The sequence below is a fragment of the Cottoperca gobio genome, chromosome 16 (genome assembly GCF_900634415.1).
Source record: "Cottoperca gobio chromosome 16, fCotGob3.1, whole genome shotgun sequence".
NCBI lineage: Eukaryota > Metazoa > Chordata > Actinopteri > Perciformes > Bovichtidae > Cottoperca > Cottoperca gobio.
The window spans coordinates 10,635,070-10,656,170 of NC_041370.1; the positions used below are offsets into that span (position 1 = coordinate 10,635,070).

Genomic DNA, 21,101 nt, shown 5'->3' on the forward strand with positions numbered 1-21,101 from the left:
TTTAAGCAATACAGGGCTTCAATATTATTATTATTTTAAACTATGGTAGATATTAAGATGATGATAATGCAGTGATTGTTTCTATGTAAAAAATGAAATTGTCTTCTTGTGGTAACTAAAGCACGAAAACGAAACTTCGCATGTGGTGTTTATTTAAGGTAATTTACGTTTTAAGGCTCATGTTCTGGGTTTTCTACTTTTGCGCAATGTACACTGAATGGGCCAGGTGCAAAAGAGGGCCAAACACACACACACGCACACACAATCCGCGGCCAGATGACGTTGCCATTTGTTCGCGGAAGTGGCTTCTGTCGTGACCGTGGAGGGGGAGGCAGGGGGAGGAGGAAGGGAAGGAAAGGGAGAGGAAAGAAGAAGTTTAGACTAATCTCTTATGAAGTTTATTAAAACTGTGAGGCGCCTGGCGGACAAAATCATCGACCCTTTGTCCTGTTAGATGAAATTAAACTGAAGTTTGTGCAGCAACAGCTTGGAGGGCAGGAGGAGCAACTCGAGGGAAAGGGAGGAAGAGAGCTGGTAAGTTTCTCGTTAAAGTTGACCACACTTTTTTGGGGCATGGTATTACTCGTTGCGTGCTGTGCGTCAGTTTACAGCAGTTATTGTACGTATCAAAAGTTTGAGGAAATAGGCAATTTATGGCGCCCGCAGGGAAGAATGGTTGTGCCTTGTGTTACATTAAGACGACACAGTGTAGTGTAGCATGTCGGGTTACTGTAAAAACGTTTCCCTTCAACTGGGTTGTGAACACATTAGCATACATGTTTAACTTGTGTTCGTCCTCGCGCTGTCACACGAGTTCTCAGGGTTTTATTAAACACAAACTTAAAGTGTTAGTAGCTGCTCGTTGAGAAACATTGTAGAAACACAGCACAGTCACTGTTACAGTGTTGTAGTTAGTTTAAAATAGGCAATGATGAGAAGTCAACTGAGTGGCCTCAAGCTGATGCCTCTTTCAGTACATGAATAGAGAATAGCTCACTAATACACCTTTTGCTTATACAAAGCAACATTCTCACATTGGGTCAGAGCTGTACACAATACACAGACAATTAATAGGCAACTATTTTGATATTAAGTCAACTGTTTCATGCAAACATACCAAACATTTGCTGTTTCCATCTTCTCTAATGTAAAGAATGTATTTGCAAGTCAACTTCGAAAGATTCAGATTTGTCACCATTCTCTTACTTTTTATAGACAACACAATTGAGAAAATAATTGTCAGCCTTAAAACTTAAAACTACTCTATATACTATACTATAATTTTTTTTTCTAAAAGTGTCCTGGTAGTGTCAGAGTCTTAACTGAATCTCTTTAGCTTGTCGTAAATCGCCAGTGAGATAAGCTATATAGCCTTCTGTGCACACAAACTCCAATGTGTACAATCCCAGTGCGAAGTTACAGCTTTGCTCCTCTATTTCTTCCGTGCCGAGCGTATCCATGGAGACCAATCAGCAAAACACACCTCAGATGTGTTCACTGTAGCTAAACGGGGTCACTGTGACAGAGTTAAAAGTTCACCATGAATGAGTGAAGGACAGACAGGCTATTATGGAAACGGAGTCAAGGGCATGTGGGATGATTGAGGCGACTGAAAGCAGTGGGCTCAGGGCTCTTATCAGGGTCAGCCACACCGCTCAGACCGGCAGCCCCCTGACACGATATTATATGGTGGAAGTTATCTCCGCTGATGAAATGGAGGGGAAGAGAAGGTCCAATCAACAGCTGATTCGAAAAATGGTCGATTGAGACGCAAGTCAGGAGCCAGACAAACGAGGCACGTGCACCTACACACACGTACACACAAGGACGAAACAACACAAACGGCAAGGACGGTCCGAGACACAATCTGTCAGTCACAGCGGAGCATCTCGGCCACTCTATCACAACATTGGCACAATCCAAAATCCACTTGATTAAAATTGGATCTGTCCAATTCTGCTCAAACCGTATCCGTCACCGGTGACAGCTTTCGTCCAGATTGACGTGACACTTGTGATTGTTGCAGCTTCACTTTGACAGGTGTGTGCACATAGCCATACACTGACTCCTCCACAGACTTAGTGGATAGTCAATTTCTTTTGTTAAGAAGTGAATGTTAGTGCTGATTTTAGCCTTGAATTAGGGCTTGTGATACTTGGCTATTGATATAAACACAGTGGTGAGGAATTAAGCTGCTTTAAACACGTCAAGGCTGTTGACAGGACATAATGTGTGCGTCTGTCCATGAGAGGGTGTGTTTGTCTTGGTCTGATGTGTGTACGATGTCTTATCTGTCTGCCGGCCGGTGTGGGGGTACGCTTGTCTGCGTGATTGTGTCTGTCTGTACGCAAGCGTGTTCTGGAAACAAACTGTAGGAGTTTGTTTTTGAGGTCGTAGTTTTGTGGTTGTCCGTCTCTACCTCGACACAATGGGACTGAGCTGCGTTTCCCTCCTGCTCTTGCTCGGTGGATTGCAACATGCTCAGTGACGTTAAAAATGACAATGTAATGACAGTGTAATTCACAAAAATCAGAACTTAAGTCACACTTTAATGACAGTTGATGGTAATTATTTTCTGATTGTTGGCTTTGAAACACAGTTTAACAGTATGGATCGTGTCATGTGATATATGTTGAGTAACGTCTTGGTGTCTTTACCACAGTCGATCTGTTTTTATGCATCCATGTATAGCCTTAAGTAATGTGGTTGGTGTGAGATTAAAGTTGTACCTCTGCCAAGAAAGGTCACTCGAGTGTTTATATCGGGTCTGGAGCAGACTAAATTCTGATTTCCTGGTCTGTTCCTTGTAAAGCTGTTATCACTGTTTTATGCTCTTGATTGTTCCTTATACTGATTTCAGAGAATAATAAATCACATAAGATTATAATCACTAAAATATTTAACTGCTCTGCAAATACTTTGGACATAAAACGTTATCTTTTAGTTTTTTTTTTTAAAGCAGCGATTTAAAACTAGGGCTGGGCAATATATGAGATGATATGAGACTAGATATTGTCTTAGATTTTGAATTATGTAATATGGCCTAATTGCTTTTTGCTGGTTTTAAAGGCTGCATCACAGTAAAGTGATACTTACAGACTGTTTTAGCTGTTATATTATTTGCTTTTACCCATTTAGTTGTTATATCCACGTCACATCTCTTTGTGTTAATATTTAGTAAAAGCACCAGTAATCAACTCTATAATATTGTGAGCAATATTGTGGTATTTGGTTAAACATATTGTGATATTTGATTATCTCCACATCGCACAACCAACCCTTGTTAACTGAGCAGCTGAAAAAACAAGAACTTGGAAACCTGTTTAGCTAAAATAGAAATGAAAGCAGGGATACTGCATGATGTACTTAGATGCGATGCCACACTCTAAATTGTGTACGTAGTAAATGTAGAATGATGGAAAAAAACAATTGAATCTATATTTGAATAATTGTGTTTATGTTTTGCAGATCAGGGACTTTCTTTTTTATTTCTACCTGTTTACCAAAATGTTTTTAGTGATGTATACTTTAAAGAAGCAGCTTCCGTTCAGTTTTCTTTGAGTTGTGTTGATGTTCACCTCGACTTGTTAAAGAAAAGCCTGATGAATAGTTTATATGAGAGTAGAACAGTCATGTAAAATATGTTGGTAACTAGATCAAAACCCTACTTTAGATACCTTTTAGATGTATACTCCAAGCCTCTTTTTTTGTTCACAAAACAAGTCGAACTTTTTAAACACAGCAGCTTGTAATTTAAATCAAGCAGCCATGCAATGAGAAACTCTGCTGAAATATTAAATAGTATAAAATTGGCAAAGTTATGACTTAAAGCAGGACATTTCTGATGAGAGAATATGTAAACAAGACCTGACCAAGCTTTCCATTCTAACTTTTGACCCTTGGCAGTTTCAATACACCATGCTGTTGACACAATGTATTGTTAAAGTTTGATTGGGGAACTTATTTGGAGAAATAACACTGTTTTATGACAAATAAACAGTTGTAGCAAGGGGAAAGTTGTAAGTGGAGGGAAGTGGAGAGTGACAGCAGGAAGGGAATGATGGAAGGAGATAGAGATGTGGGAGTGTGGTTAGAGGGGGTGGTGTAGGGGGGGGGGGGGGGGGGGTTGGCATGACCCAAAATAGCCAGCTCACATGTTTGCTGTGTACTTGGTGAGCTATGAAACCAACAGAAAGGCCTCCTGCTGAATGCCTGTCTAATCTAATGTTCACCCTCAACCCCTAATCTTTGAAAATTTGATTGCTATTTTTGCTGTGTGCGTGCCTGTGCATTCGTGCGTGTACATCTTTTCCAATCAGAGAGGCTCTCCCTTATCAGTAGTGCCCCCACCCGCTGTTTCTTCTGTGCTCATCATCTTCATCATTGTCTCTTGTCTCCGTAATATGAACTAATGTTAGACAGCGTCTCAGGCTGGCAGTAGTCCAATAAGGAAAAGGTCAGTGGCAAGGCTCGTTTACTCATCTACGCTTATTTTTTTGGCCTTGTGAAGAGTGAGGTGGGTCAAATCAGATTAACACACACACACACACACACACAGACACAGACAGTATAAGAGCAGACAGCAGATATGGCCCTGCAGCGTGTGCATTAGATCCTCTGTCCGTCTATGACTGTTTCACATATACTGACTAGATGCAGCTTCACAGTTATGCCATCGACTGCATGCTTAGAAACAAAACGCACACTCGCTACCTCGCATTGGGCAAGCCGAGACACAAACATCCTACACACACGGTCCTTTCAGTTAATTCCTTTCATTCCACAGTGTGTTTCAACACGCACACTAGATTATTGCCTCTCTCCTCTCACTCTGTCTCGTGTCAATGTTGTGTCTCTGTGTGCTGAACCAACTGGGCCGTTTATATCGAGGAGGTCCCATGACCCTCTCCACAGCTGATCCTGGGAGAAAAGCATGCTGGGAGACACGTATCTGCAAGGGCGGCATTGGAGCACGCTGTGATTGGCTCCTTGAGTTTTGTGCTGATGTGCAGTTTGGTGTTTTTAGGGTCACAGACTCACAGGCAGCCTGTGTTGGCCAATGGAATATATGATCAGACTTTCAAATGATACAAGCAGCTAATCAAAAACACAGCGTGACACAGTGGCAAAGGGGTTGCTCCTTCACACCACAATGTAATATCAAATAGAAAGGTCAAAAGTCACACGTTTAAAATGTGAATCAGTCGTTATAAAAGTATGTTTAGAAATGATTTAGAGGTTTAAAGGATAGATAACAGGAAGTGAACCCTCCTGGAAGTAATCATTTGGCCCACTTACCTTCAAGAGGGTTAAATGTTGGTAATTAAGTTAGTGATTGTGTACATTTAGAGCTGCATGATTACAGGAAGAATATCATTTCTAGGTATTGTGAACATGACTGCAGTTTTTAGTAAGGGTGTAATAATTCACATAATTCAGTCTGAATTCTCAATACATCATGAAATAAAGTTGTCTCGTGATGTGCCCTACATTTCTACGTTCAATTCATTATAATTCAACGTTATTAAATTGTGAAGTTTACAACTTTGAAATGAAAAAGTGGAACTTTATGTGACCCATTTTTATTGGTTTCTAAGAAGCAGCAGAAAAGGGGAGCATTATTCATCCGAATCTGAACAGAGCACAGTATGCAGTAAACTGTATACTGTATGATACATAATGTTGTTGCACCACTACAGATGATTTTAGAAAACAAAGTGTTTTTACTACAAGTTTTGGCATCTTATATCATTTCAAAGTTTTCCCCTGCAGCAAAGGAATATTCCAATACAGCTACCATGCCAGTATTCTGTAATCATGTGAAACTGGAAACTAAAGTCCCAGTGTGTAATCACTCATGAGTAATTGTGCAGCCCAAGAGTTGAAGAGTCCTTGAATAAATCCTACCTTCATTAAGGTTGTAATGTGGTTTAACTTTAGGGTCAATTTAGAGGCTGCAGTTTGTACGACTGTTGCATTAGACGGCATTAGTTTTAGCTGGATGTACTAAACTGTCAACTGAGTGAGTAGTTTTAATATAAATTCAGGATAGCACATATAAAGATGCACTTACTAAAAAAAACATTATGTTCTTAAAGGAAACGATATTATCTACTCGTCAACCACTCGTCAACCCTAAGCCACAGAGTGTCGTGTGGTTTCACTGGCTACAGGCACGGTGCAGGCTCCGGGTGGAGGGTTCTGTCTTCACCGATCACTGTCCAACCCACTCACTGTGTGGTGTACGCTGATGGACGTTACCTTGAATGACACACTCTCTGATTGTGATCTTTCACACAGCCCCGAGTGCACCACTCGACTACATGATGACGGCGTAGTGGTCAAATGCAGTACTGCAGGCGCTGAATGTTGGGGTGTCATTTGAGGACTCCTTGCTCTCCACTCTCTGCTGTGTCCCTGTGTCACCCTGTGTGTGTGGTTTCTCCTGCTTTCTGCTACACCGCCTTCTCGTCAGATCCGCTTGCTTTCTGTTTGCCTCTACAGAAACATGTGCTCCCTCTCTTGTTATTGTAAGAGCTCTAGTCATGTAGTAACATGGGGAATGTTTATCATGTGAAAAATCTTTTTCTTTGGCCAATTTTGACAAGGTTATATAGAGTGACCTCATGTCACACTCTGCACAGCTCATAGAGGGAGGGTGAACCCTCTTACCCTGTCTGTCTCCATCCTCCCTCTCTCTTCCTCTTTCACTCTGTTTCTCAGGTTACCAAACATGAATAAGGGAGGAGACTTGACTAGCCAACATGGACACAAACAGACATCCCCCCCTTCCCTTTATCCACATCTCCCCTTGGATTGTGTGCATTTATGTGCAGGAGCGCAGCTTCTTACTGTGCATACACATGTACACTGTTGAGAGAGAGAGAGAAGCGGAGAAGAGAGAGAGAGAGAGAGAGAAGAGAGAGAGAGAGAGAGAGAGAGATAGAGATAGCGATAGAGATAGATAGAAGACTCAGAGAGAGCATGAAGCGAAGGTCATAGACTCTCCCTAGTCATCTCTCTCGCTCCTATCTCCTCTCTCTCGCTCTTCTCTCTCTCGCATCTTCTCTCGCTCTCTCTGAGAGAGAGAGTCTCTCTCACCCACCCAGACTGAGAGGAGGGGAGGACAGACAGTGTGCCGGTCCCTCTAACAGACAGAGGTTAAAGGAAAGTGGGAATGAGAGACAGACGTGAGGGGAGAAGAGGAGCACAATGAAGGAGTGCCATTGTCCATCCTGGCAGCACTGCCATCTCACCATCTGCTGAAAGAGAGAGAGAGACAGAGGAGGGCAGTAAAGAGAAGAGGAGGCAGCCAAACGGAGGAGAGGCTAGATGGAGAGGAGCTGCTGGCAGTGACTTTGTGAATTAATCGAGCGGAAGAGCGGATCAGAGGAGAAGCACGTTTTTCAGGGAGTGGACGGACGGAGAGCCAGAAAGAGGAAGGAGAGGACGGATGACCGGACAGTCTGAGGCTGTTTAAACATTAATGTTGTTCTCATGTTTAAAAGGAACACAGCTTTAAAAAAAAAAAATCACCATGGATTATCAACTGTATGCTTTTTAAAGCAGAAAAAGGAACTATTTATGTTTTGCCATTCATTAAAAAAACAACCTTAGTGAAATTGATTAGAGTCACTTTACACGGAACAATTTGAATGACTTTTTTTTTTGTTTCTTTGTAAATATAGACTCTCTATAGACTTCTGATTTTCTATTCTCTATGAGCATACTCTGCAGGATGTTATACAATGATTATCTTTGTTAGCTGCTGCGCAGAATATTCAGGTTTTTTTGCAAGTTTTCTAAACCTCCGTGTCGTATTTCAGAAGTAAAGGGTTTGTGTAGTTGTTTATACCGTTATTAGGAAAGTGATTATTGCTTTTTTGAAATAATATCTGACGTACAGTTTTACATGTTGGAGTCAGTGCATGCAGTCGAAATGGGATGTCAACATTGATTGGGTGTTATGGCTGCCGTGACGCCGGTCAAACTTTGTTAATTTCCTGAAACCTATTGATCTTTCTGAGTCTTTTAGCTTTTCCTCCTGTTGGCTGAAAAACAAGCTCTAATGTGGAGCCTTTGATGCAGCAACTAATTGCTGTCATGTGATTTGACAAAGCAGTTATCTCTTTGTCTGAAGATTTCTGCGGTTGTCGGGACTTCTCAGTATATATCCTCCGCAGGCATCTCTTTTAATGTCTGTTGCCATAGCAACGGGCAGCAGCTGCAGACAGAGCAAGATGTAAAGTTCTTTTTTTCTTGTCTCACCTTTGAAAACCGGTGCTGTTCAAATGTGTATATTTAGTAGATAAAAAACCAGTAGACTTGATAAGTGCATGGTTGTTTGCAGGGTGTTTTCCTTAGACAGGGTGTTTTTTCTTTACTAGACAGTCTTTGTCTACGCGGAGCGCGGCAGTCTCCGAGAATCAGGGTTGTTTCAGGTCACCTGTCTCCCCCTCCCCATTCTGTGTGTTAGTCTTGTGCGAGTCGCCGCAGCCCCGCTTGTCCTGATCTCACCTTTTATCAACGGCAACTACCACCTTCATCAGTCATGCTGATGTGCCATTATCAGGAATGACTGGATAAATGAGATTATCACACTGGTGTCACTCTGTGCAGCTGGCCCGCCTTCAGGCCACTAATCACTGATCATTAGTTGTGCTGCTTGTGACAGTCTGTTCCTTTTTTGCTCTCTGTGTGTAGGTGACTCAGGATTTATCCTCATGTAGAGGGTCATTTTCTCTGCAGTCACCTGACCTACACTGTGCTCTGTGCACTAAAACATTCTCAGGCACAGCTAAGGTTAAGTCTGCTCATAGAGCATTTCAGCATCCCTGTGTGTAATAAGAACACAGCTGGATTGTTCTCTATATTGTCTCTAAGAACTTCTCCCTCTCAAGACTAACTTGTGTTGTTATTAGAGGTGCGATTGTGTTGGCGATTGTGTGGCATACTTCTTTACTGATTTCTGGCAGTGGGTGAGTGTGACTGGATCCTCCATGGTGCTTTTTGGCCAAGACCAGATGGATGACTAGGTAGAATTGCTAGACAATCCCTCTGTGGTGCTAGACTGGTGTAGGCGACTGTTCCTTTGCCATGCAGTCAGCGCCCACTACAAGCTGGTGGAAAGTTCAACCTCCTCACTTGGCGTCACTGAAACATCGTTGCCAATTTTACAACGTCGTGTAAGTGGTGTAGGCAAAGTAGCGTAAATCTTGCTCTCTTTTCCAGGGAGTAATAGTCAAGATGTTTTAAATATGACAGGTGTGTAAACAGCTGCTGCAGGACTGTAGGTGTAGCCTTACCTTCTACTGAGGTCAAACTGCTGCAGATTTTTTTTGTTTGTGGGACACTGCGAGAGACTGTTCCAGTAAACACACTGTTGTTTGCCTTCTAGGTTGGACTATGCAGAATACGAGATGTTTCGTGGCGTCTGTACAGTAGTACGTAATAGAACTTGAGAGCTGACCTGCTGCTTGATAAGCCCTGCCTTAGATAAAGAAGGAAGCGGTTCCAGAGTATGTAACACTTGGCTTGTTCATATCATATGGGGCTGTGTCAACACTCTCAGGTAACTGACTATAGTCTGGGCTTTTTATTGTGAACCAGGCAGTGTTAAGGTAACAGTGTGAGAAGAGAGGTGCAAAGAACAAATTCAACACGGTGCAGTTTTAATTGAGCTTCTCCAGCTTGGTGAGTGAGTTCACGTTCAACTCTGACGAGCCTCCGTAACCATTCAGGGAACCCTGGGTTGAGAGCTCAAAGCAGACAACTCAGGTCTCATTACCATCATAACAAACCCACCGGTAGTCGTCATCAGCCAATGACCTACATTCTCTGGTGTTACATCACCACCGTGCTACTGCAGTGTGTGTCACTGTACCAGACACAGACATCTCAGACTCAACCTACCACTATCTAATGGTGCTCCATAAAAAAATAAACTAACCAAGGTGACCAGTCTTAGGAAACACACCTGAACCAAGGCAGCCTCACTTGTTTTAGCCATATCAGGAACTTCAGTCAGGAACGGGCCCAACTCTGCCGGCCCTGTCTTAAGTACTAACTATTTTCTTTCTCTTTTCTACTGGTGTATAAATAGGTGACAATGCCGAGCCTCTAGCCACACCTAATCTTAAAGTTAGAGAGGCAGGAAGACGGTGCTCACCATTAATATATTAGACAGAGGGACTGTTAAACCTGACAGCCTGGAGAACGGGCGAGCATACGAGGGAGGGGGAGAGGGGGAGCGAGAGATCATCTGGAAGAGGAGAGAGGAAGTGGTGGCGAGGGAGAGGGCGGAGGCGTTGGAGAGACAGAGACTGGCAGAGTACATCGTGTGGAGGAAGAGAGAGGGCTTCCAGGAGAAGAGAGAAGGCAGAGAGAAGGGAGGAAAGAGTGCAGAGAGCGAGAACGGGGCTGTGCCAGAAGTAATCTGGAAGAGGAGAGAAGAAGAGGAAGAAGGAGACGCAGGGAGAGAGAGTGCCAGGGCCATTCAGAGAGGACATGAAACCATTTGGAGGAAGAGAGAGAGGGAGTAAAACAGGAATCCGTGGAAAGATTTGAGAGTACAATGCACTTGAAAAGTAGGTGTTAAAGAAAGCGTGCTGCGTTGGATACCAGCCATACATCAGTAAGCCTCCTCTCTCCTTAGCAGTTCTGGGCTTTATTGAGCTCTGCAGGTGCTCACTGTAGTATCGAACAATTGGCGCTGTGCATTGTGTGTGTGTCGCTAACGTGTTCGTGCGCAAAGCCCCCTTTGCAATCCCCTCGTTGGCCGCTAATAGGATTTTTATAGGCTTGTGTCAAATAGGATAGAGCTGCCAAGGGGAGCTGCTTCACACTTGCATGCATGTGCACACTTCAACACACACACACACACACAGATAATCTAAGAAGCATTGTGGGCAGGGAAGGTTTATACTGCCTCACACACATGTAAACACATCACGTACAAGAGCGCACCCCTCAGTGCAAAGACACGAGGGGGGCGTTGAGAGACACTTGTGCTGATTCTCCACGGTGCTGCCGACAGCTGGATAACTAACCCTCACTGAGTTTTACATTATGGCAAAAACACCAAGCTGAACACTTTTGTGAAGGTCGTGTCATCCCCAGTCTCTGGGAACACAATGAACATTGATGCAGATTTAAGTGAACTGATGACAACATGATCTGCACTGGTGCACTGAAAACAAACGTTTTCCATCTGCATTCTACCATTAACTGGGACATCCCACTTTTCCTCTGCGCCTTCTCTCATTCTGCTGTCACCGAGGGTAAAGCCGTTTTTGAAGCAGTTTGGTTTCGGCCGCCTGGTAAAGAGAGGACAGACAACCAGACAGATGGATGCCGCTCTTACGCTGAGGGAGACAGACAGATGGCTGTGTGTCCTTTTAGAGAAAAACTTTGAATACTGAGACAAAGAGACTTTGATTGAAAGCCTGTGTAGACTTGTGCGGATATAAAAAAAACTGACACTGCAGATTCATTATGGAGCTTGTCCCAAAAACCAAGTACACCCACTTTCGGAGTGAATCTCTGAGCTCGACTGATGAAACAAACTCCAATCCATCGTCGTTCCCTCCTTCCAGTCCTGCCACCCCGCTCACTCCCTCCCCTGGTCTACCTTCTTCTCTCTCCTCCTCGTCTCTCACTCCCATCTTGCCCCCCTCTTCTCCCCGCCAGGCTGAGAACAGCCCCACCACCCTGTGCTCCTTCTTTCCCAGGATGGGATCCCTTCGCCTGGGTGTCTCTGCCACTCTTCTCCCGGGACTCAAGGCCTCAAGCAGGCACCAGCCGCCTCATGCGCCTGTTGAGTCCTCTGGGGACGACAGAAGCCGCTCCAGCTCCTCCCCTCCGTTTCCTCACCAAATTCCCCCTTTAACCGCTCCTTTCCCCCCTCCCCGACCTCCTCTGCAGGACATGAACCGGCTGGGAGGGCCGTCCAGGAGGGCACGCGTGGAAGGAGGGCAGCTGGGAGGAGACGAGTGGACGCGCCATGGCTCCTTTGTCAACAAGCCCACCCGCGGCTGGCTGCACTCCGACAGTGTGGTCAGCACCACCGGTGTTTCCTACAGTGTGCGGGTAAGTGACTGGCACACTCTCACTAACCCCTAACTAAAATACATAATTACACATCCCTCTTTCCAGACAGTTTCTATGTAAATAAACACCATGTTTAGAAACTGAAACCGAAATGAGGAAAGAACCCCCATTGCTTTCTTCCTCTGCTGTGTTCCATCGAACTGTGATGCAGGAAATGTCTGATGCTAATGTGTTGCCTTCCTGTTTCCCTGGGCAGTACATGGGTTGTGTGGAGGTGCTCCAGTCAATGCGAGCGCTGGACTTCAACACCAGAACTCAGGTCACCAGGTGAGATTACATTCTGCACATCTGTTACTGGCTCGCCATTTTGCTCATTTAATTTCTCATTTGTCGGGGCGAGATGGTGAAACGTGTGTTCAGACTTAAAAATACACTCACCTCTCATATATGTATTTGTCTGCTTACTCAGTGAGTTAATGTCTGACTGTGTCTGCTCGTGTGTGTGTGTGTGTGTGTGTGTGTGTGTGTGTGTGTGTGTGTGTGTGTGTGTGTGTGTGTGTGTGTGTGTGTGTGTGTGTGTGTGTGTGTGTGTGTGTGTGTGTGTGCGCGTCTGTATGTCTGTGTCTACACGCTTGCCGCTCTCCCAGACCCTAAATTAGAATGCTCTGGAATCCTGGTGGTTTCCTTCTGGTTTCCGTTGTGATGTTTGTCTCCGTGGCAAAGACGAGCACAGTTTAGAGACTATAAATTCAATTACCCACTGCCAGATCTCATTTAATCCACATAATTGTGATTCCGGGAAGGTGTGAGGGTTAATGATAAGCTATTGCTATTCTTGCATGTTGTGTTTCAGGGAGGCGATCTCTGTGGTGTGCGAGGCCGTGCCCGGAGCCAAAGGAGCCCAGCGCAGGAGAAAGGTACACATCATGTACACTAGCACACACCCTTACAGAGCATTATTTATTTATACGGCTTAAGTGGGCGGCAGTGGGAATGGGTTTTCTGGATAAGAGCTAGATTTAGCTTGATTGTCCACTCTGTGGTCAGTTGGCTATTCGGTCGCACACTCTCCCTTACACACACACACACACACTGATCTTGATTTAGGATGATTGTACACTTCTGCAGGTTAGCGGGCTACTCGCAGGTAATTACCAATCACTCTCTGGTCTCCCTTTTCCCGCCCTCTTGTCACAGGGGAGGCTGGAGAGGTGGAGTAGTAGCTTGTGTGGAGCCAGTGTCTGGCCAAAGAAGCACTACAGATGAGCAGACGCAGCTGACAGTCTGCTGCGTAAAGACTCCATGTGTCTATGCACAGTATTCCTGTTAAACGAAACATCCACCCAAACACTCAATAAAACAGGTGGCTAAATACAGCGGCCTGTTGTCGTAGTAGGATTTGACCAAGGAATGTCTGGCACACCAGACAAAAGCCAGTTAAAGGATGTAAACTAGAATAGATAAAACCAGTCTAGTCCCTCTGATTTGGCTGGACTGAGGTTAATGTGGCTGGCCATGTGCTTCCTGCCCTGATGCTGCTTTTCTCACAGCGTGCGCCAAATATTCTGGAGCAAATATGGATGAAAGCCATGAGAGCAGGAGGAGGATTGGGATAAATAGGCTGGCACAACAGTGCTGGCGTGGTCTGAGTGATGCTCTTGGCCCAGCCTTCAGTATGCAAACTGTCCATTGGTCACAGTTGGCCTTGGAGACAGGATCACTTTCACAATTGCAGCTGTTCTTCGACTCCCACACACACAGGCATTTCCACACATACGCCCACAGGCTCATGCACAGGCAGGGAGGACTCAATGGACTACCGTGCCTTGTTGAAATAAAAATAAATAAAAATAGGCCTGTTGTTTTATGTTTGGTCACCTTGTTTGTAACTCATGAACTGCATCCATGTCCATCGCAGCCTTCTTCTCGCTGTATGACATCTATCCTGGGGAAGAGTAACCTGCAATTTGCCGGCATGACAATCAGCCTCACCATCTCCACCAGCAGCCTCAACCTGCTGGCCGCAGACTGCAAACAGGTTAGTCTGAATCCAGTTCCCCTTCGAAGCTGCTTTCGTGTGTATTTTTCCTCAAAAGCTCTGTCGGTGTAAAATGGATTTAGTCCCTGACCGCCAGAGATTTGACTGAGTCAGAGATGCATCTGATTGTTCGAGCTCTGTTGTAGCCAGAGGTGTGTTTGCTATCCAGAGTGCACTTAGCCTGTGCAGTTTACCGAAGCACAGCAAACCTGAGGATCTCTCTGCTTGAGGGATTTCATGTGGATTTTAGGATTAGACAGACGTACTTCTTAAAGATCAACTTTACAATGGCAATTTTTCTTCTTTCTTTTTAGTATAAATGTTTTGGTTTTATTTATTTGTCTTTCAAAGTATTTCAGTATTTAAAATGCATTGTTTTTGTTCATCGTCGTTATATTTACTAGCTGCCCATAGTTAGTTTTATGATAACTTCAGAGGATATGTTTTAAAAGATTCATAAGATTCATAGTTCCACAGAAAGTTGGACATAAGTGATAAAAAATAAAATCTACTTTTAAATTGACTGTGACATCAATAAAATATATTAATAAACCACAACATAACTCAAGGTATTACATTTGTGATTTGATCATCAGATTTTTAGGGAGATGAATAAAGAGCTTCTCCACTTTGTTTGGCTCATTTATTCTGGACGCGGCACAAATCACTCTCAACAATCCTCTTCATTGTTGCATCGCCACGGGGCAGGATGTGATCCTCCGCTTATGAGTTAATAACTGCTGAACGATGTTTATTTCTTTGGGTAGATGGCATACAGTAGTGCAAATCAGCACAAAGAAACATGCCATGCACACATATATCCATTCACAAATAAAGCCTCCACACAGACCACACATTGTGCACGGACCATTAGCAAGTGTTGATGTAGTTATTGATCCAGCCATGGGCGGTTGTTGCAGACTGTTAAAAAGGTGTTCCACCAGTTGTCCTATTTAGTTTTTTATCTCTGCTGCAGTTGATGCTGCTCAATGGAGGGGAAAAGCACTTTTCTCAGTAATGATTCTGCATTTGTCTCTCCATCCACATGCTTTCCTCTCACTTCCCACATACTTCATATCACCCACATGCTCTCCTTGTGTGTGTCTCTCTCTCCTCCCTCTCTCTCTCTCTCTCTCTCTCTCTCTCTCTCTCTCTCTCTCTCTCTCTCTCTCTTTCTTTTTCTCCACAGATAATCGCCAATCATCACATGCAGTCCATCTCCTTCGCCTCTGGAGGAGACCCAGTGAGTCACTCTCTCGCTCAGCTCAAATCTCACTCTGGCCTTTTTCCATCTTTCTTCAGCCTGCATATCCTTCCTTCCTGTCTTCTGTCATTGTCTATTCATATGAATGCCAGTCACTCCATTGCTGCCTCGCTGGTTTGCAGTCTTTCTCTTTCAACCTCGATCTTGTTACTTCCTGTCATTTCTCTTTCAGCTCAATGTATGTTGTTAACTTATGTCATGACTTAAGAGAGCAGCTTTTGCTTTATATCTCTTCTTCTTCTTCTTCTTCTTCTTCTTCTTCTTCTTCTTCTTCTTCTTCTTCTTCTTCTTCTTCTTCTTCTTCTTCTTCTTCTTCTTTTCAACCTTTCTATCGTAAACCTGCCTAAACTCTTCACATTTTTCCCCCCTCCCCCCCTAACTTTCTTCCCCTGTCTCCCTCAGGACACGGCTGAGTACGTAGCATATGTGGCCAAAGACCCAGTCAACCAGAGAGGTGAGCAGAAAGGACACTTTCACTCGGGCAGCAACTGGCAAAACAGGCACAAATTAAAGTGATGTTGAACTTTTTCAATCCCTTGGTTTTAGCAGATTTCTGATCATGATACTTTGCTACATGAGTTGCAAATGTTCTCTCTACATTCAGTCTCATTGGATGGTTTTGAAAATACTTCAAATACTGTAAATAAAGGCGAACAAGCAATTTTATTCAAATATAAATGAATCTTATTAAATAAATGATATGGCTCTATTCATTTTTTACTCTCCTTTTTTGAATTTGACACACCGCCCACAACAGTTTCAGTGTGCAGAGCAAAGGAACACACAGTACATTTACCACTAAATGAGCACAGCAAGTTACAGAACAGCTTTTAATTGGATGGCAGATTGTGCTTGAGTCATACTTATTTCTAAATAAGTGAACATGTGGCTTGATTTTCCATGTAATGATGATGAATGGAGTGGGGGGGGGGGGGGGGAACAGTTTTGCACTCGGCTCCGGAGCAACTGAAAATGGAATTGAAAACTAAAGTGGGTAAAGTAAATGACGTACACTCTTCATAGTCTGTAATTACTGCAGGCACATGTACATGAATGCACATGCGTACACATTAAACTTTGTCTTTAAGTCCATATATTTGTCGAGCTGAGTGCATATTTCATTCACGTACATGTTGCTACAGCTTCCTCATTAGTCATTTGTGCCTCCTGTCTTTCAGCTTGTCATATCCTGGAGTGCTCAGAGGGTTTAGCCCAGGAAGTCATCAGCACTATCGGCCAGGCCTTTGAACTGCGTTTCAAACAGTACCTAAAGAACCCACCAAAACTGGTCACACCTCATGACAGGTAAGTGTGAAAACTGTCCCTCACATGAGCCCAAAATGTGACCTTGTGTTTGTATTTTGTCACCCATGATCTCTTTCTGCGTCTGCTTTCGCACCACCACTTTTCTCTCAGAATGGCTCCGTTTGACGGCTCTGCATGGGAGGAAGAAGATGATGAGGCTGCTCCAGCTCCTGACGTCCCTTACTATAATAATTTCCCTGGAAAACAGCCTCCCCCTGGTGGACTGATTGACATGAGGACCCGCCCAGGTGCCACGCTGGTGAGAGAAGTGCCTATAAACACAACAGGAGGATGAAGCACTCGTACGCATGCTTCAACACATCCAAACACTATTAATACTGCGGTGAAGAGATAGCGAGGAGTTTAATAACTGTACAGTATGTGTCAGAATCGCCCGAGAAAATTAGAATGCAATAGTAGCAGACGCAAAACGCCATTTACCCTTTTGTAACCCTTTTTAATAGGAATCTATTTGTGTATGTACACAAGAGCGTGCCCACATGTGGCTGTGATTCATTCTCTGTTTATATGCCTCCTATGTTTGCAGCCTTATGGACAGCCAGGCCAGAATGACATCCACAAGCAGCCTCTGCCGCCTATACCAGGTGAGTGTCTGCCTGTGTGTCTGCATCTCCCTCTGTCATAGTGGTGATAGCCTAGTGGTCTGGTGATACGCCTTCCAAACCACAAGGTTGTGAGTTCATTGTACCCCTGAGCAAGGTACTTTACCCGAAGTTGCTCCAGGGAGACTGTAGTTAGTTAGTCGTCTGCTAAATGACCTGTAATGTAATGTAATTCACTGTAAATCAGGAGAAAGTTGTTATCCAGACGCAATTACACACCCCATTATCGCAGGAATTTCTTCAAATTCTAATTTAATTCGCTACTCGACCATGAACTGATTAGATTTTGGTGAACAAATGTCAAATGTCAAGGCCCCCTGTGACCTCACAAAACTCGTTTTTGCCATAACTCAAGAATTCACATGCTAATTTTGATAATTTCACACAAATGTCAGTAATAGCATAAAATGATGAAGGAATGACATTTTGGACAAACAGTTTGGTCTTGTGGCTGATTTTAAAATGACATTTAATGTGCATGGCTAATGAGGACACGGCAAGATAGGCCAAGGTCACTGATGTCTTTTTTTCCCACCCCATTCCTTCTTCTAGTGGGTGCCAAAGAAGGGACACGAGAACTGTTTGATGACCCTTCATACGTCAATGTGGACAAACCCCGTCCCCCAGTGTCAGCTAATGGAAACGCTCACAGAGATGCTTTTGACATGAGTAAGTGCCTTAACCAGTCCATCTATGTTGTGTTGGGATTATCACACCAGCTTGATAAATGAAGCTGAAATAATATTTAAAAAGCATTGAAGTAGTGCAGAGAAACACTCTGAAAACACGCTTTCTTCTTAACGACAAGATGTGTGGGTTGTAATCAAAACGTCCAGAATTGCTGGTAACGCAAATGTGAAATAATTTTACCATGTGAAAAGAATAAGGGTTAATTATTGACTAAGGAGACGGGCAGAGTAGTGTGTACAGTGCATTCCATATGAAAGGCTAATTGAAGAGTGGAGCTGCCCACAGAAGGCAGTCTCGGAGGAAGATAAGGGAATTAGAGTGCTTTTGCCCATTACGGGGGCATTTTATGTAACATGATTGGTTGACTGCTTAAAGCCTTTCACATTAAAGACACAGTCCACTATATAGTATAGCATCCAACTGTCAATTTACGTGGTTTACTTGGATAGGGTCCAATCATTTTTGGTTCTAATTGGAAAGAAGATGTTTATTCCTAATATCTGCATGCATGTGCAGCAACAGAGAATGCAATAATACAATTGTATGTTTATTGTAATTTTTCAAGAGCCGTTTGATGATGCCCTGGGAGTCTCCGGGCACGGCGGCCCAAACTCGGTGACCACAGCGCCCCCTCTGGTGGAGCAGTTGCAGTGCGAGGCCTGGTTCCACGGTAGCTTAAATCGCAGAGAAGCAGAGAGGCTGCTGACCCGCGATGGAGACTTCCTCGTGCGAGAGTCTGGGACCACGCCCGGACAGTACGTCCTCACGGGTCAGCAGGGAGCTCAGCCCAAACACCTGCTACTAGTCGACCCAGAAGGAGTGGTGAGTCAGCGAGGGGAGGAGGGTATCATAAGAGAGGGATTACAAAAGGGGAGGGAGAAGCATGAATGGGCAAGGAACATTTTGTAAGTAGTGTTTTCCTGGTTTTAAAGGTGTGTATGTATTCAAACTTTTGTTTTTGTCTTTTTAAGGTCCGTACAAAAGACCATCGGTTTGAAAGTGTGAGTCACCTGATCAGTTACCACATGGACAACAGACTCCCCATCGTGTCAGCTGGAAGCGAAGTGTGTCTGCAACAGCCAGTAGAGCGCAGGGCCTGACGCTACACGCACCAATGAAATACTCCACCGAATATGCACACACACACACACTCCTGCAGCAATTCAACACAAGACAAACGCATCTTCATAGGATATAATATACACAGCAACACTACACTTCACACAGACGCGTACATATGTATACAATAATATATATATATGCATAGACCATTGCAAAGAAAGCCAAAAAAAGAAGAAAAATGTAAAATAACTCACTTGCTGCTGTTGCTACATATCCCTCTCCTTTCTGAAAGCCAAACTGTGACCTGCGGTCTTCGACAACAACTATCAGGCGCATCTCTCCACAACGGAGAAGCACTGCTGCAATTTCTCAACAGCCTACTGTGAACCAGGGAGAAGCCCTTCGCTCATTTTAGAACAGGGCAGAAAACAAATACATTTTCTTTTTTAATAAGGAAAAACAAATATATTAACATGCGATTTATGAAAAACAAAAAACACTTAACTAATACATGGAATCTTGTACAAAGAAAATATCAGTGAGGAAAAGTGAAGAAAGGAGCATAAATGGGACATTGAATGAGATTTGCAAGGCTTTTCAACAAATGTTGTTTTATTCAGGGAAATGATTTCCCTCCTCAGACTGTTGCTGGAGCATATTAGGCAAAACACAAACTGGATGGTAGTGGTTCTTTGTTTCAGAGACTGACCCAGGCTCGGACATAAACTCTTCACTTCAAGTGTCACTGGAGCACCTCAGCGGCAAACCTGACTTCAAAAAGAAATTCTGCCTGGTGAATATGCAAAAAACGAGTTTGCTTCCAATCTAATCAGGAGAGCCACCCTGTCCCCAACCACTCCCCTTTTAAGGAGGTTTGAACTTTGACCCCTGGAGTGATATCTGGTGATAATGAAAGCCTGTATGCAAAACTTGGGGGACTGCTATGCCAATGACGATGTTCTTTTTTCTCTTTTTTTTTCTCCCACGACTGTTATGTTGGGACTCTTGTTGGACATTCTGAGTTGAGGAGGATCTAAACAGCTGCACCTTCCTAATCCCTCCGCAAACATAGATACACCTTCACACCACACACGGTCTGCACCACCTGTCATGCCAAAGAACATGAACTTGGTCGCTAACACGACTACTATCAGCAGTTACTTGTCTCGTGTGCTTACAGACTTGGGAGCAGGTTTAGATTCAGATATGCCTCTTAGATTGGGCCTGTGAGGGTGAGAAGAGTCTAAGTGATTGTGTTTTCAATACATAGTCAAAAAAGGAGATCTTGAAAGTAAATTGTGCGTTGATGTCGCCCACAAACACAATAACGAGTCCATTTCGAGAAGCATCATTTTGACCTGTTGCTTTTCATCGACGCCTTAGTATGTGTTTGCACTGACAATCTATGGGTTATATCTTTACAGAGGATTCTGACTGAAAGCAAAGGAGAGTAGTAAAAGAAGACCGCTTTAAACTTTGGCCAATGAGAAATGTCGAAGTGTCCGAGCAATGAATTTCCCTCTGCAAAAAATGATGCAAAATATGTCATTGTAACTGGTTAGGTAATTATTTTTGTGTATTGTGATGTTGCTTTATTTTTTAAACACTTGAGGGAATAATGTCCTTTAAAAAAAAAAAAGAAGAAGGAGAAAAAAACGACTTGTTTTGGGGGGTAACTGAAAATAAGGACATAAATGTTTTTGGAGCGTTGCTAATGTTAAGCCAAATTGTTGCTCATCAGTGTGCTGTTTTCACAAACGTTTGAGGATCTGGGGGGGGGGGGGGGAGAGGTTCACGCTATTGTTTCTCCTTTCCTCTTCCTCTTCTCCCTCAGTTCATGATGATGATGTTGTTTTTTATATCTTTTTAATTGTGCCTTGTTTCTTCAATGCAGTCACGTCACTTCAATGCAGTCACCTTATGTACTTAATTCAAATGTAGTGGACTGCAGGAGAATCTTACACACGCCTCTCAGTTAAACAAAGACTCTGCAAAAATGACACTCCAATAAACACTCACGTACAGAACCAGTGATGGCAATCTCCTCTGATGCACATTCTTGCATTCAGCT

The 21,101-nt window shown here is 43.7% G+C and overlaps 1 protein-coding gene across 3 annotated transcripts; it reads left to right on the top strand.

Annotated features, from left to right (window-relative positions):
- Positions 1-341: 341 nt before the first annotated feature.
- On the top strand, positions 342-21,074 carry shc1 (SHC (Src homology 2 domain containing) transforming protein 1). 3 transcript variants are annotated; one of them, XM_029450952.1, is made up of 13 exons: positions 342-534; positions 11,923-12,087; positions 12,305-12,375; positions 12,902-12,965; positions 13,967-14,086; positions 15,276-15,329; positions 15,753-15,804; positions 16,529-16,655; positions 16,767-16,914; positions 17,203-17,260; positions 17,831-17,947; positions 18,534-18,790; positions 18,940-21,074. In XM_029450952.1, exons 2-13 carry the CDS (start codon positions 11,926-11,928, stop codon positions 19,066-19,068), a joined length of 1,359 nt encoding a protein of 452 aa, XP_029306812.1. In that variant the 5' UTR covers positions 342-534; positions 11,923-11,925; the 3' UTR covers positions 19,069-21,074. The 3 variants fall into 3 exon arrangements, with proteins under 3 accessions (XP_029306812.1, XP_029306810.1, XP_029306811.1); XM_029450950.1 differs by lacking the exon at positions 342-534 and having other exon boundaries at positions 7,808-12,087; XM_029450951.1 differs by lacking the exons at positions 342-534; positions 15,276-15,329 and having other exon boundaries at positions 7,808-12,087.
- The last annotated feature ends 27 nt before the right edge of the window (positions 21,075-21,101 follow it).